We start from the raw sequence: 15,961 nt of genomic DNA, 5'->3' as shown, positions 1-15,961 counted from the left end.
AGGGCCTGCAGATTCTGGAATAGAGATCTAAGGGAGAGACAGCTTCCCTCCACGGAGACCTCTGAGTAACAAGGTGCTACCTGTTAGGGAAGACAGTGGGGATTGGGGATGTGAGACCTAATTTAGCACCTCTGCAGGATTCGGTAGGGAGGGTGCATGTCTGTCCTTTTCTCTACTTAATAGAAATGATAGAGAAGTAAAGATTTCAATTTTTTAATAAATTAATAACTTTTTGCATAATGTTACATAACACACAGAGGGAGAGAAAGGGTATGAAGCTGAAGGTTTGTAGGGAACCAGGATTCCACAGAGGATGCTGGTTCTCTGGCTGAGGAGGTGAAGACTCCACCACCCACTGTGGTACCTGGCAGTTTCAGATGGGGTCTGAGATATGCCCTTCCTCAGGCTGTGTCAGCTGTCTTCAGTCTCCAGAACAGAGAAGGTCTCACCCAGAGGCCTTTTGGTAGCCACCAGAACCAGGTTTCTTGGAGAGAGTTCGGGGCTGAAGATGGGCAGGAGCTCAGCATGGAAGCCTATGAGAAAGGCAGGGCTACTCAGAAGGGGAGAAATGAAACAAACTCTTAGCCACTTCCTGCTTAGCCTGTAGGCATAGCCCCTTTTCCCCATGGGGGAGGCTCCAGGGGGTCTAAGGAGACCCAGCCCTCTCCAGGAACATGAGTGCCCGAGACACTGATTCAGGAGGAGGCAGTCTGCAGCACATCGTAGGTTCTCAGTGCCTGGGATGCTGGCTTAAAATGCACCTCAGGGAGGTACCACCACAGGCAGATTCAGTAGGAATTTGCATTAACAAGTTCCCCTCCCCCCATCCGACTGGAACCCAGTCCTGGCAGGTGCAGGGGCTGGGACCTGAAGGAGAGCCCTAGAACTCCAGCCCCTCTGGCCCTGGGTCCCTGCTTTGGCCACCCTCACCCTGCTCCTGAAGGTAGAGCAGCCGGTCCAGTAGAATCAGTGTCTCCACCAGCGGGGCCAGCAGCAGGGCCAGGCTGAAGAAGGCCACCACACGGTTCTCCTGGGCCTGGTGGGCCCGAAGGGCAGCCAGATTCAGCGGCAGGTGGGGGTCAAGCCCCACCCGCTGTAGCCCCCGCTGCACGTATCTGTGGGGTCAGCCACAGACAGCACTCAGTTTGGTTTTAGAACCCTCCTCCCCCATTCAAACTGTCCATTCCTAATTCAGTTCCAGCTGTAATAGATTTGTCACCCTAAGGTGCATTTTTAAATATTTTTCTGGCTGTGAGCTGTCTGTCCAATAGCAAATCAATCCAAAAATTTATTTTCAGCCAAATCTGTCCAATTATTTAGCCATACTTTTAGCATTTCAAAAACTTGATAAGAGTGACAACTGCCTTTTAAAGAAAGTTTGAAGCTGCCTCAGAACTCAAAATCACTCCCCTCCTCCCAGCACATTTATATTTTCTTCAGGACATGCTAAACAGTTGAGGGTGGGAGGGGAATCGTACCTCCAGTAGGTGATGCCCCCCTCCTCACACACCCCCAACTCCCCAGCCTCACTCTTCAATCTTGAGCTCGTGGACCCTGGGGATCCCCTGCACGCCTGGCCGACGGAGCTCGGGCCGGGCACGCCGGATGACCGTCTCCAGTGCTGCCCGGTAGCAGTGGGTTCGGAGGCCAGGGCCTGCTTTCTGTAGCCGCTCAGCGTATTCCTCCAGGGCGTGGCAGGCCCCCTCCCGTAACCTGTAGGGCAGTTCACAGCCGGGCAGCCCAGCCACCCACTGACTCAGTGGGTAGCCACCGGGGTCACTCAGCTTCATGTAACAGCAGCCCACTGAGGCCAGGGCTGCCACCTCAGGGCGGCAGGAGAAGTGCCTCAGCAAGGCAACACTCAGATCCCCACAGGCATGGAGGCCTGTCAGCAGCAAGCGGGCCTCACTCCGAGGTGAGTTCTCCAGTGGAAGCAGAAGCTCCTCACACAGGGCCGTGGAGTCTACCCACCTAACCACATGGTGGGGGCGGTGGCGAGGGCCAGTCTGGACCACCTGTGGAGGCAGGGCAGAACAGAGGCAGAAGGGAAGCCGGCTTCCCGTCCCCGTGCCACCTCAAGCCACGGGAATGGATCTGTCCTCCTTCCCAAGGAGGAAGGTGGGGGAGAAACTGGGGCAGAGGAGAAAGTGGGACTTTAAATCAGGAGATGGGATAGATTCTGGGTCTGTCATTAGTAACTGCAGGTCTTTTCGTTTCTGAGCTTCCTCATTTGATTGGCCACTTTTTACAGGTGGCTGTGAAAAGGACGTATCGGTGTGGAAAGCACTTTTTAACTAGAAGGTGCCTTTAAGATTATGAGGAGGCTTCGGTGAAGGAGGGACCTTGGGAAAGGGGTAGCAGAAATAGGGACACGCCATCTCAAGCTGAGAAACTTAAAAGAGGGAATTAGCCTTGGTGCCCAATTCCAGCCAAGCAGACCCTGCTTTCACGGTCCTGGCTGCAGGAAGGGCTGGTCTACCTGTGGGTTCCTCTTCTCCTCTTTCTGCAGAGCCTGCAGGAGCTCCTGGTCTAGGCGCTGGGCTCTCTCCACCAGTCTCTGATCCCCTTCAATGCTCTTCACCATCAGCCCCAGCCCCAGGGACATAAAGCGGGAGAGATGGCCCTGGAGTCCCGAGAGGGAGGGTGGAGACAGCCCTGTTCAGTGTCCTCTCCACTGTCCCCCTCCCTATCTGTGGTTTGGACGCCTGGGTCCTAGGCCCCCAGAAGGCTTAAATTCTGCGCACCTTACTTCTACCACTCCTTAGCACCTGCCTCCCTGGGTCTGGGGCCTGATAACCTGTCTTCCAGCTGTTCTATCAAAAAAACCAGAACAAAAAACCAGAACATTAGGGGTCTGGCTCACCTGGCCTGAGCCTACATCCACAACTTGGGTGCAGCCTGTGAGGTCACTCAGCTTCTTCACCAACTGAAAGAGGAGGGAACAAAGGTCTCCTGCCATTGGTGTTGGCTCCCAGAGCAAACACCCATGATGAGGGTGAAGGAGCTGAAGATGGCAGAGGAGGACGGGTAGAGGGAAGAGACAAGAGACATGAAAACCAAAATGGGGTGTGCTGACCCCAGGCTCAGGCTACTGTCTTTGCTCCTCTCAGGCTAGTGATTCAGTCTTCTCCACAGAACAAGAGCCCTGCTGTGAAGCCATGAGCAGATTGTGAAGGTTATCAGAACAAGACTAAGCCAGTGATTCAAATATAGCCACCAAACGACCCAGCAAAAGGATGAAGATATGACTATAGTGTATCTGCCAAGGAAGGGACCTTCTAGGGCCTCTGGTCCTGCAGGTGGTATAAGGTGCCCACACCTTTGTAACCCATAGGCTTAAGGAGTCCCCAGGCTCCCAGATACCACCTATACCCCAGCCATCTCCTCACCTCTCCCAGCCTCCGAATCTCATGCTGCTTCTTGGGCCTGACATGTTTCCGGAATGGAGCTGTCAGTCGGGAACTCTGGCTGGGGTTCTCCAGGAACTCTGAGGGGGTCTGAAACCCAGGCGTCCGGGTAAAAGCCAGGGCATAGGCTGTGGACTTCAGGGCCAGCAGGGTGAGTGGCCACACCGACCTGTACCTGAGATAGCCCACCCAGGCCACCAGTGAATAGTCCCATTGCATCCTGAGTGTGCCAGTTTACAACCCAGGAAGCCCTTGTGAGGCTCTGAGCAATGGCTCCCTGCAGGGCTCAGCACCAAGTCCCCCAACACAGGTCCCCTCTTGCCCATACCTGGCCACTTCCCCTTCCCCAGGCATCCCCAGCAGCAGTGTGGCCAGCTGTGGCGGGTTCAGTCCATCCAGGGCTTCCTGCCATGAGCAAGGGAGTGTGCCCCATAGGTTGTCTGTGAAAAATTCCTGTAGGGGAAAGGGAGAAGCAATCAACAGGCTACTACTCTTCCCATTCTTCCCCGCCCCACTGGACACATGGCCACTGGCTGCAACTAGCAGGCACCTCTACTCATTGGCTGTCATCTCTTCTCTGAAGCCTGCTCTAGCCTCCCCCTCCTTCCTCTGAGCCCAAATTGCATTCTGGACACACCTCTCCTTTTAGCAGTGTCCCCATTTATTTATGTGTCTGTTTCCTCCACTCAACTAAAGGGCAGGGATGGTGGCTTCACATCTGCATCCTCAACACCACAGTGACTGACACCCAGTATTAGTGTTACCATCTAGTAACCTACCGTTAGATGTGCCAGACATTATATATGTCAAAATGTTGGGGGTTTTTTTTGGCCGAGCTGCGTGGTTTGTGGCATCTGAGTTCCCCAACCAGGGATTGAACCCAGGCCCTCGGCAGTGAAAGCGCAGAGTCCTAACCACTGGACCTCCAGGGAATTCCCTGCCAGAATGTATTTTTGTTCATTCATTTATTCAACACAAATTCTGGAGCTTTGGTTAGGCACCAAGTTCTATCCTAGGCTCAGGGAATACAAACAATGAAGCAGACAGACAAGATCCTTGCTCTTACAGAGCTTACATTTTAAAAAATTATTTCAGATAACATCAAATGCCACATAGACAATAAAACACTAATGAGACAGTAACAATGGAGAGTTTGAAAGAGTACTATTTTAGATAGAGTAATAAGGGAATACTTGTCTGAGAAGGTGACACTTGAGCTGAGACTTGAATGATGAACAGGAAACAGCACATGTAAAAAAATTCAGGCAGTGGTTGCCAGAGGCAGGGGGTGGGGGGTGGGTAAAATGGGTGAGGAGGGTAAAAAGGTACAAACTTCCAGTTACAAAATAAATGTCACGGAGAAGTAAAGTACACCATAGTGACTACAGTAAATAATACTGTATTGTATACTTGAAAGTTGCTGAGAGTAGATCTTAAAAGTTCTCATCACAAGAAAAAAATGTAGCTATGTACGGTGATGGATATTAACTAGACTTACTGTAATCATTTCACAATATATACAAATACGAATCACTATATCATACACCTGAAACTAAAATGTCAATGCTATCTCAATTTTTAAAAATTCAGGTAATAGCAAACACAGAATACTATAATATGCCAGGCACTGTCTGAAACATTTTACGTATATTAATGCATTTAATCCTCACAATTACTCTATGAGATAGTACTATTTTTATCCCCTATTTTACAGATAAGGAAACCAAAGTACAGCAATTAAGTATTCTAAGTCAAAAAGCTAGTAAGTGGCACAGCTGGGATTTGAAAACAATTTGACTCTAGAGTTCTTGCTCTTAACCACCCTTCTCAATTGCTTTCTGTGGAGGAAAAACATTCCAGGCAGATCAGTAAGTGCAAAGGCCCAGTGTAGTACAGTGAATGTGGGAGAGAATGAAATGTGATAGGGTTTAAAAGGGAGCAGGGGACAGATCATGTAGGGTTTTATAGGTAATGGTAAAGAATTACGATTTCATCAAAGCACCTAAGAAGCAAGGAAGTGTCCTGGTGAGATTTACATTTTTAAAAGATTAATCTGGCTGTTTTGTGAAGAACTGGGTATGGAGGAGAGGAAACAAACACAGAGATCAGTTAGGAAGTAGTCCAAGAGAGAGATGATGTTGGCTTGTCCTAGGGTGGTAGCAATGGCAATGGAGACAAATGGGTGAATTTGGTATCTATTCTGGAAGTTGAACCAATAGGACTTGTTGAAGGGCTGGATCGTAGATCAAAGAAGAAAACAGGTGAATCGAGGATGGCTTCTGGGTTTGGGAGCTGAACAATTCAGTGGATGTTGGTGCCATTTATACATCATCTCATTTATTCTTCACAATGATCCTTCAAAAAGGGATCCATTTTACCGCTCAGAAACTCGGGCTAGGAGGAATGTTTTTTTTAATGCCTAAGGTTAACACAGTAGGGGAGGCAGGCTTCTAGTCCAAGTCTGTCAGCTCCAAAGTTGGAATTGTCCATTACACTGCAAAGCCAGGAATTTATTCAACGCCTGAATGAATGAACATGTGTGTTCTCGAAACACCTCACACGTTCCTGGGAGAGTTTAACGTAGCTGCAGCAGCATGGCTCAAATGTCCATGCGTTTTATTACTTTGGACTTGAGAAGGTTAGAAAAACAACCTAGATGCTAAAACTATTAATATTTAGGTCATCTGAAAGAAAAAGAAGGGGGAGGGGGGCTGCCCCAGCTTTAACCCTTTCTTGTACAGACAAAAGACTGAAGAAACATATTAGAAAAGAGATCAGAAGCTAACTCTCTACGTTGTTTCCCTGTCGTGGCTAGGGAGCCACCCACATAACCAGGAGCACCCCACCCACAACCCTGTGGCCTCACAATGATGTAGGCGTCCAGGATGGAACGGTAGAGCGTCACGACCCGGGTGAGGTTCACAGCTAGCTGCCTCCTCGCTTCGTGAGAGAGGCCCCGGGCGGAGACCCCCGGCATTCCGGGGCCCAGCTGGTGGCGCGGGGAGGGAGAATTCAGTGAGGAGGTAACCTGGGTCAGGACCACACGGGTCCGGGACCCGGGCTGGGCTCAGCTCTGCAGGACCGGAAGAAAGCGCTCAGAATCCGGTCCCAGACGCTGCCTTTCCGGGATTCGAGGTTGGGGTTGAAGACTTGAGGCGCCCTCCGGACGTCACAGGCCGCGACGTCCCACAGCCCGAAGCTGTCAGCATTGGACGCAAACCGGGAGGCGCTGCCAGCGCAGTGACGCCACAGAGGCGTGCCGCGGCGCCCACCTCACGGAGTGGGGCAGGCCAAACTCCAGGTCCCGCCTCTAGATCCCGTCCCTTCCCGTACACTTCACTCTTCTACCGGAAGTGAGGCCCGGGGCCTCCGGCACGCTGTAGTGCCGGTTTTTCGCGGCTTCCCCACACCTTCGAATTGTACCTCCACTGGGCTAGAGGGGCCGGGGAGCGCATCCCGCCCCCGCCCACGCCCACGCCCCCACCCACGCCGCCGCCGCCGCCGCCGCCGCCGCCGCTGCCGCTGCCGCTTCTCACACACTAGGAATCCCTGGCCTCGCTCCCGGAGGCAGGGGCGCTGCGGGTACGCGGGCCCGGCCTCCGGTGCGTTCCAATCCGCGAGCCTGCCGGCTCGGGCCTCGCCGACGCGCGCCAATTTCCGCATCCGGCCCCTGGCGCTTCCGCTCTTAGCGGGGCCCATCTGGGAGGTAGGTGTGTGAGCGTGGGAAGCTGGCTCCGTGGCGTGGACGGCCAGAGTGTGCTGTCCCCAGCCTCGGTTTTCCCCTCCGTTAATATGTGTTGTCAAAGGTCCTTTCTTGGGAGAAGGACTTGAGTGAGATGCATGTGGAGATTTCCCCCACGTGGAGACGAGGGAAATGGGTGCCTGAATTTGTATCTCTGTCCTTGGGACCCGCGCTGGGGATGCTTGGGTAGTTCAGAGGTCAACTATGCCAAACCTGTGACTGCCTTCGAGCATACTTAGACGTTTCTTCCCTGGGCAAATGATAGAGCTCACCTATTCTGGCGTTCCAGATCACAAGAGTTTCAGCTGGTTGGCCCTGCAACCCCCTCAGTTTACAAATGAGACTGAGATCTAGAGAGGGGAAATGGCCTTCCTAATACCATACTGCTGGAGAATTGTGGGGCTTCCCTGGAACCCAGGCTTCTTGATTCAGAAGGAAGTCCTTCCATCATTTCACATTTCACATTATCTGAGAGGTTACTCTGATGTCTTTCCTCTCTCTTTTAAATCCTACGGAGATGGGTCTTATCTTACTGGTTCCCAAGCCTATGGACTCCGTTATCAGGATCACTTTCTTCCCCAGGGTAGACTACAAACCTCCAGATGTTGGCCTATGGGATTCAGCAGAGGATGAGTTGTCCATCCTCTCACTGGTAAGCTGTTTTTCCCAACTGTTCTCCCACCATCCACCGTCATCATGTCTACCTTACTCCTCAATCTGGATTTTGGCGAACCTCCCCCTAGAAAGGCATTAGAAGGGAATGCCAAGCACCAAAAATTTGTCAAGAAGCGGCGGCTCTTGGAGCGGAAAGGCCTTCTGAATAAGAAGCAGCAGCACCCTAGCAAGGTCCCTAAGTTAAACTCAGAACCTTCAAAGAAAGGGGACACTCCCAAGGTGGATGGCACTTGGAAGGCCCCTCCCCTTCCAAAAAAGACGACTGCTGCTTCCAGCAGTGGGTCAGAGCAGTCCCTGGACAAGAAAGCTGCAGTGCCTTGGCTGACCCCTGCTCCTTCACAGAAAGCTGGTTCTGCTTTGGCTAAAGTAGATTTACTGGGGGAGTTTCAGAGTGCCCTACCAAAGATGAAGAGCCTCCCAATTCGCCTCCAGAAGAAGGGCTCCCAGAAGAACCCTCCTCAGAAGACTGCCCCACAGATCTCCACCCAAGCTCATTCAGAGAATAAATACCCTGGAGCATCCCAGAAGATGCCAACGAAGATGGTGGCAATTGACTGTGAGATGGTGGGCACAGGACCCAAGGGGCATGTCAGTTCCTTGGCTCGATGTAGCATTGTCAGCTACAGTGGAGATGTGCTTTATGATGAGTACATCCTTCCCCCCTGCCACATTGTGGACTACCGGACCAGATGGAGCGGTATCCGGAAGCAGCACATGGTGAATGCTACACCCTTCAAGATTGCTCGGAGCCAGGTGAGAGGCATGGGAGATGGTGGTAGCAGCGAGGTGGGTGGGGAGAGGTCCAAATCATTTTTCTGCAAAGAATATCACCCTAGGAAGGCGCCGAAGGATTGTGGAGGGAGGGCTGGAGTAGGTGGAGTAGCAGATGAAGGCGGCTTTCTGTTGGGATAAGGAGTGGTGAGAGTCTGGAAAGTTACAATTAGCTGGTGTAACGAACTTTATTGGTTAAGATCTTTTAGGTCCCAAGTGGAATTCTCATCTGGAGAACCGGGAATCTGCTAGAGAAATAACAGCCAGTGATGGACAGAGCAACAGGCATGAGTGCCAGGGGCAAAGGGCTCAATTTGAGAATGCCTTATAGAGGTGGGGTCTAGGATTGAGAATAGAGAGGTGGAGAGGGCTTCCCAAGCAAGAAGTAGCCTGTAGCCATGTGGAAAGTTGGTGGTAGGAGAAGGCAGAATATTGACAGAAGGAGCTGGGGCATATTTGTATAACTGGAACAGGTAGCCTGCAGTGGAGGGAATAAAAGACACAGGGCTGGTATGTTGGGGTTCTCATCTCACTCACTGAGCAAACCTAGCCACTGTAAGTCCTATGCTGAATACTGGAGGCACAACAAATGAACAGGAAAGGAGGGTGAGCTGGTAAATGTGAAGGGGAAGGGAGACTGCTGGTCTTGGAAGGCCTCCAGAGGGCGCCTTTGGTCCACTTGTTTGTAATTTCAGCTCCACATTCTCTGCCTTCTCTAGACACACACTGTTCCAATAATTCCTCATATGCCAGAGCAGTCAGTTGGAGGAATTTCATCAGAGGTGGAACAGCTGGATTTTAGAAAGACCTTGAAGAGTTGAAGAACATCCTGTGTACCAGGGGCATAGCTGAGCAAAGGCTCGGGAGAGGCAGAAGATGGGGTGGGTCTGAAACAGCAAATCCACTTAGCTTTAAGGCAGGCTATATGTTGAAATTAATGTGAAGTAAAGGTGTTAATGGTCAGTAAACTGCAGGTGAAGTTAGGAGCAACTAAATACGAAGTTGATTGGACTATATCTGGGTTTTATCATAAAAACCAGTGCCCAAGCTGGGGTATGAAATTAAGGTACATTCAAATGAGTCTGTTCCCTTCCAAGGGGTCCCCTTGGGAGGCCAGGCATTGATTCCAGGCCTGTTGCTCTTGTTCACAATCTGTTTGGAACCCCATTTTGGTAATGGCCTTCAGAGCTCATGACATATTCTTTAGTTATCCTCATTGGCAGTATGTCCTTATGGTTTAAGATTCTGAAATGGTGAGAAATTATTTGGTTCTAAGAATAGTGTGAGTAAGGTTCCTGACCAGCTGGTAAATACCCTCTGGTTATGAGCAGGAGGAGCTGTAAAGCGGTGGGACTGATCTTTTGTTAAAGCAGCATAAACATGGTCACTTGATCACTTCTCTCTGCAGCCTTAGTCTATAAATGATTCTTAATCTTGTTCCTTTTTGAGGTGGGGGGCTGCGCCTCACAGCTTGCAGGATCTTAGTTTCCTAACCAGAGATCGAACCCCGGCCCCAGGCAGTGAGAGTGCAGAGTCCTAACCACTAGACTGCCAAGGAACTCCCAATTCTTAATCTTTTATGGCTTGTAGGCTCTTTGAGAATCTGATGAAAGCCATGGATCCCGCCCCCCCCCAAAAAAGACAAACATATGCATATCTATTTGCATATAATTTGGGGCTTCCATTACCTTCCTGGAGCCCATCTTTAACAACATTTGTCCCAGCCTATGTCTAAGGCCAACATAATGATCATGGTTAAAGAACTTCAAGTATAAAGCCAGGACTGAACTAGGTAGTTACATGAACCACATTGGGGTTGAAATTAATGTGAAGATAAGGAGCCACTGGTGATGTAAATCCAAACAGGGTTACACCATAGAAAATACCTACTTTTACCTTGGGGAGAGGAGATAGATTTCAGGTGAAAGAAAACTTGTGGAAGCAGGCATTTCAAGGATGAGGCAGGTGGGCAATTGGTGAAAAGAACCTAGAAGGACTTAAACAGCCATGTCTGGCTTTTAAGATGCAGGGGCTACGTCTTCGAATCCTGTTCCTCACCACCTCTTCTTCCATGCCTGTTTCAGATCTTGAAGATTCTCACAGGGAAGATAGTGGTGGGGCATGCCATCCACAACGACTTCAAAGCCCTTCAGTATTTTCACCCTAAGTCCCTCACCCGAGATACCTCCCATATCCCCCTCCTCAACCGTAAGGCCGACTGCCCAGAGAATGCCACCATGTCTCTGAAGCATCTCACCAAGAAGCTGCTGAGCCGGGACATCCAGGTAGCATCTTCCCAAATGCTGCCAGACCTCTAGCTTGGACACTGAAGGCTCTCCTGCTGCCTCTCTCCAGGCTCTGACCCTAAAATTCCTCTGGTTGTAGAGAGATCTGGACAGGATGCTCTGATGGGAAGAGCTTTGAGCAAAGGGGTCCATCTCTACATAGGGATAACTATTCCTGTTCTCTACCTCACAGAGTGTTCCAGTGAATACTTGGAAAAGGAAAAAAGCCTGAAAGTGGGGATAAAACCCTGACTAAGAAAAGTAGAAAGCAGGTAGTTGTGGTGGTCTAAAAGACCACGTAGTGGATGCAAGAGGCTCTTAATGTATTTCATATGTTTGGCAGTCAAAGAGGGGATGGCCTGCCTGGCATGAGGCTGTAGACACATGTCATATACAGATCAGTTAAGGAACTGGGGAAGGTGGAAGACTCAGAAGGCCTGTCTATGATCTGGTTTGTTCTGCCTTCACAGAAGAATGTAGAACAATATGGTATGTACATGTTGCTACAGAAAGGATTGAGGCAGACAGTAGCATAGGAGTTGAACCCCTGAAATTAGATAAGGAGTAGAGCCTCACCAGAGGTCTACCTTTGTAGCCCGCTAACTGCAGAAGCAGCAGCATCAGTGGGTTGGAGGGAGCCAGTTGGGAAGGGGAGAAACAGTCTCTTGTAGCTTCATGCTCTTTTCTTCCTCCCTTTTCTTCCTTCCCTCAGGTTGGGAAAAGCGGACATTCCTCTGTGGAAGATGCTCAGGCCACCATGGAGCTGTACAAGTTGGTTGAAGTTGAGTGGGAACAGCACCTGGCCCAGAATCCCCCAAAAGACTAGTGCCAGTGGGGACACTGGTGATGTGGGGAGGCAGAGGCAGCACCACACCCAGGAGAACAGGGCAGTGGACAGCTCTACCGGCTCTACACCTTTGGAAACTAGAGTTGTTGGGGAGAGGCTGAGGCTCCACCCCAGACTTAATATCCATTAAAATTTCACCTCAGGTGTTGTTAAGTGTTCCATGGAAGGAGGAAGGCTCCATGTTAGAACCCAGCCCTATAGGCTGTTTACCTCTTAAATGGTGCTAACCCTGGGTCCCAGGGTGCTTTGCTCCTGGGAAAGTCTTTTGACTTTCAAGGGGCAGGGCATGCTGGGAAGTGTAGTTTCCCAAACTGCCTTATCACTAGGGTGACCATATGTCTCATTTTATGCCTTTTGTTCTCAAGTAATTAGCAGCACTGTGTTGAACTTTCCAAAAGTATCCTGTTGGATGATAACTTTTTGATCACAGTTCATCTCTCAGACTTCTTTTGGCTCAGAGTCTACATCCAGTCTGTGTCGGGATATCACCTGTTCTTTCCACCTTGACTTCCAGAGGAGCCATCCCTGGTGAGGTTTAGTTCTTACGGTTACAAGGCAGTAGAGGTAAGAGAGTGTGACTTGGAAATCAATTTTTCTGATTTAGGAAAGCAGCCTCTTTCCTAAAGTGATAGAGGATTTATTTAATTTAGACCAGAGGTCTACCTTTGTAGCCCGCTAACTGCAGAAGCAGCAGCATGTCGGTAGGTTAAAGAAGAATTCAAAGTGTTTTAATGGTTTTTAGTCTTTTACTTTGCTAAACCAAGCCTCTTAAAACTCAAATTATTCCCTTGATAAATTTTTATAAAGGAAAAACAATTGTGTGATGTTTTCTTTATAACTTCACATTAAATAGCTTTGTCACAGGATCCTGTAGAGCTGTAATTCTGATAGGGGGTCCAGGGTCTGTGTGAATGGCACTAACTGGGCCCTGGTTTGCTGGAAGTCATCAAGAATCGCTGACCAAGCCTTTGTGTGTAGCCCATGTGCTCTGCTGCCTTGTCCTCGACCCTACCACAAATCAACGAGCACACCTAAAGTGACACCCCAAGCCATGCAAACACCCTCACAGAGAGGGTATGTGACCAGGAAAGTGACTCAGAGAGTGGGCACGCGGGAGGGATGGAGCGGGGAGGAAGGGTGCTTGATGACACCAGCCTGGTCGCTCCTGCCAGCTCTTCCTCGGTGGTATACACCCTCATGTTGGGAAGGTGAATCACAGGTCTGACCTTGTGTCTGGGATCACTGTACTCTGTCTTGAGAGAACGCAGACTCCATGTGTACACCAAGGCTGGTGCCCTCTTGAGTGGCTAGTTTGGCTCCAGGGGCCAGAGTCACAGTCATGGCTGCCTATAGAAGGGAATTTCCCGCAGCCAAACCGGACCCAGACGTGGTCTTGCTGTTGTGTCCTGCGCTACAGGATCTGCTTGCACAGGCAGCTGTTGAGCTGTGAGCAAGTTGGTTCCTGTTGAAGCCAACGTATGTAGTGTCCATGATACTTCACAAAGAGGTGCTAGGCATCCTACACACCTCTAAGTGGGAGTAATCTAGGAAGGCTACACCAAAAAGTGGGGATACAAGTCTCAATTGAAATGAAGGCGAGTCAATTACATTGTGATCAGTAAACTAGAAGATATGTGGAAAATTCTCATTTGAGTTCAAGTTTTAGGGTAGCTGGCTTTGTAATGTATTCTATTGAAGTATAGTTGATTTACAATGTTGTATTAATTTCTCATGTACAGCAAAGTGATTCAGTTATACATGTATATATACATTCATATTCTTTTCCATTGTGATTTATCACAGGATATTAAATATAGTTCCCTGTGCTATACGGTAGGACCTTGTTGTTTATCCATACTATATATAACAGTTTGCATCTGCTAATCCAAACTCCCAATCCATCCCTTCCCCACACCGCTTCCCCTTGGCAACCACAAGTCTTTTCTCTATTCTGAGTCTGTTTCTGTTTCATAGATAAGTTCATTTGTGTCATAGTTTAGATTCCACATGTAAGTGATAGCATATGGTATCCGTCTTTCTCTTTCTAGCTTACTTCACTTAGTGTGATAATCTCCAGGTCCATCCATGTGAGTAGCAACTGGCTTTTATGCTCCACTTCACCCCCCACTCAGGTGCTCTCAGTCCAGCATTGGGAAGAGCTCAGTCTCACTTTAGCTCACCAGGAAGAACCTGGAGACCAGAGGACCTTGCAGACATGTTCTTACTCTTTTCTCTTATCACACTTCCTGGTCAGAGCCCAGCTCACCCTGCAAGGTGCCTGGGGATCCCTGTACTTTATTATTATTTTTAAAATAAATTTATTTATTTATTTATTTATTTATGGCTGCTTTGGGTCTTTGTTGCTGCGAGCAGGGGCTACTCTTCATTGTGGTGCATGGGCTTCTCATTGGGGTGGCTTCTTGTTGCAGAGCACAGGCTCTAGGCACACAGGCTTCAGTAGTTGTGGCCCGTGGGCTCTAGAGCACAGGCTTAGTTGCTCCGTGGCATGTGGGATCTTCCTGGACCAGGGCTCGAACCCATGTCGCCTGCATTTGCAGGTGTATTAACCACTGCACCACCAGGGAAGTCCTGGGGATCCCTGTACTTTATTTTATTTATTATTTTTTTTTTGCGGTACGCAGGTCTCACTGTTGTGGCCTCTCCCGTTGCGGAGCACAGGCTCCGGACGCGCAGGCTTAGCGGCCATGGCTCACGGGCCCAGCCGCTCCACGGCATATGGGATCTTCCCAGACCAGGGCACGAACCCGTGTCCCCTGCATCGGCAGGCGGATTCTCAACCACTGCGCCACCGGGGAAGCCTGATCCCTGTACTTTAATCCCCTCTTTCTCTGCCCCTCTTTTCCCAGGCTTCATCCAACTGATGACAGATAAGCCACATTGCAGATTACTATGGAAATAGCAATCAGCAAGTCCTGTTTTGCCTTGGGTATTAAGGCTCTTCAGAGTGGAGCATACGTATAACAAAACACATGCTCTTCCAATAGTATTCTTTTCATAGCATAATAATGTTTTCTAATGCCGAGACCCCCTTCTGCAGGTGAGAATGATAAAGGGCAAAGAGTGTGAGGAGTGTATCATGCCAAACATGACTGATCTTAAAATTTCATGTAATAGTGATTCTCAGAAGGGTAAGGGGGGATGTATTTTGAAATTTCAGATGATGGCACTGCCATTCTCTCTACCCTTAAGAACCACTGATTGAGGGAATTCCCTGGCAGTCCCGTTAACCACTGGACTCTGCACTCTCACTGTCGAGGTCGTGGGTTCAATCCCTGGTCAGGGAACTAAGATCCCACAAGTCACACGGTGTGGCCAAAAGGAAAAAAAAAAGAACCACTGATCGAGCCAAGGCTCTAAAGGAATTATTTGATTCCTAGTTTAACAGATGGTTACAGCTGATGATAGGAAAGATGAACAGCACTGTAATTATGAACTTACCCCAAGGTACATTAGCACAAGTCCAAGTTTAGAGAAAAATTTCCATGTATGCAATATGCCAAGTGCATTTATGAATATCCTATGTCTACAGTCTACGTATTATTGTTAACAGTGCTCTTTCATTTACCCTGTAATTAAGGGCAAGTCCACCAAACAGCCCATAACAGCATTTTATTGTTGTATAGATACTAGGTTTCAAGTCTGATCTTGCCACTTACTAAATTTGTGACAGTCAGCCAGTTTGTTTCTTGGAGCCCCAGTGGTTCTAGCATTAAAATTCTGGGGTTCTTTTCTAACCTTGAAGTTTAACTGATGGTTGCTGTCATTAATAATAATAATGGCAGGGCTTCCCTGGTGGCGCAGTGGTTGAGAATCCGCCTGCCGATGCAGGAGACACGGGTTCGTGCCCTGGTCCGGGAAGATCCCACATGCCGCGGAGCAACTAAGCCCGTGAGCCATGGCCGCTAGGCCTGCGCGTCCGGAGCCTGTGCTCCGCAACGGGAGAGGCCACACAGTGAGAGGCCCGCATACCGCAAAAAAAAAAAAAAATAATAATAATAATAATAATAATAATGGCAAACATTTTTTGAGTGCTTCTCTGTGTCAGGCACTGTGCTGAGTCATTTAGGAGCATTGTCCCATTTTCTGTAAGGTAGGTGGTAGTATTCCCATTTAACAGTTGAGGAAACTGAGGCTAACAAAAAAGAAATCTTCCCCAGGCCAAATAGCTGGAGGTTGGTGGTGCTGGCACTCAGACCTGCCAAGTCTGCCTGTC

At 49.3% G+C, this 15,961-nt stretch overlaps 2 protein-coding genes across 7 annotated transcripts; one reads left to right on the top strand and one right to left on the bottom strand.

The window, feature by feature from the left end:
• Nucleotides 1-197: 197 nt before the first annotated feature.
• Nucleotides 198-7,016, bottom strand: METTL25B (methyltransferase like 25B). 3 transcript variants are annotated; one of them, XM_059051534.2, is made up of 8 exons: nucleotides 6,274-7,016; nucleotides 3,736-3,860; nucleotides 3,390-3,582; nucleotides 2,864-2,926; nucleotides 2,480-2,623; nucleotides 1,531-2,015; nucleotides 931-1,115; nucleotides 198-533 (listed from the first exon to the last, which is right to left on the bottom strand). In XM_059051534.2, the coding sequence occupies exons 1-8, from the start codon at nucleotides 6,382-6,384 to the stop codon at nucleotides 412-414; spliced, it is 1,428 nt and encodes a 475-aa protein (XP_058907517.1). In that variant the 5' UTR covers nucleotides 6,385-7,016; the 3' UTR covers nucleotides 198-411. The 3 variants fall into 3 exon arrangements, with proteins under 3 accessions (XP_058907517.1, XP_058907524.1, XP_066894643.1); XM_059051541.2 differs by having other exon boundaries at nucleotides 3,390-3,497; nucleotides 6,274-6,568; XM_067038542.1 differs by lacking the exon at nucleotides 2,480-2,623 and having other exon boundaries at nucleotides 6,274-6,620.
• Nucleotides 6,272-11,888, top strand: ISG20L2 (interferon stimulated exonuclease gene 20 like 2). Of its 4 annotated transcripts, XM_059051701.2 has the most exons (4): nucleotides 6,272-7,113; nucleotides 7,732-8,577; nucleotides 10,680-10,880; nucleotides 11,593-11,888. In XM_059051701.2, exons 2-4 carry the CDS (start codon nucleotides 7,846-7,848, stop codon nucleotides 11,704-11,706), a joined length of 1,047 nt encoding a protein of 348 aa, XP_058907684.1. In that variant the 5' UTR covers nucleotides 6,272-7,113; nucleotides 7,732-7,845; the 3' UTR covers nucleotides 11,707-11,888. The 4 variants fall into 4 exon arrangements, with proteins under 4 accessions (XP_058907684.1, XP_058907673.1, XP_066894669.1 ...); XM_059051690.2 differs by having other exon boundaries at nucleotides 6,329-8,577; XM_067038568.1 differs by lacking the exon at nucleotides 10,680-10,880 and having other exon boundaries at nucleotides 6,746-7,113.
• Nucleotides 11,889-15,961: the final 4,073 nt, after the last annotated feature.

This window comes from Kogia breviceps, chromosome 1 (assembly GCF_026419965.1).
Source record: "Kogia breviceps isolate mKogBre1 chromosome 1, mKogBre1 haplotype 1, whole genome shotgun sequence".
Taxonomy (NCBI): Eukaryota; Metazoa; Chordata; class Mammalia; order Artiodactyla; family Physeteridae; genus Kogia; species Kogia breviceps.
The sequence above is the reverse complement of the archived record's forward strand: the minus strand, read 5'-3'. Positions and strand labels throughout refer to the sequence as shown.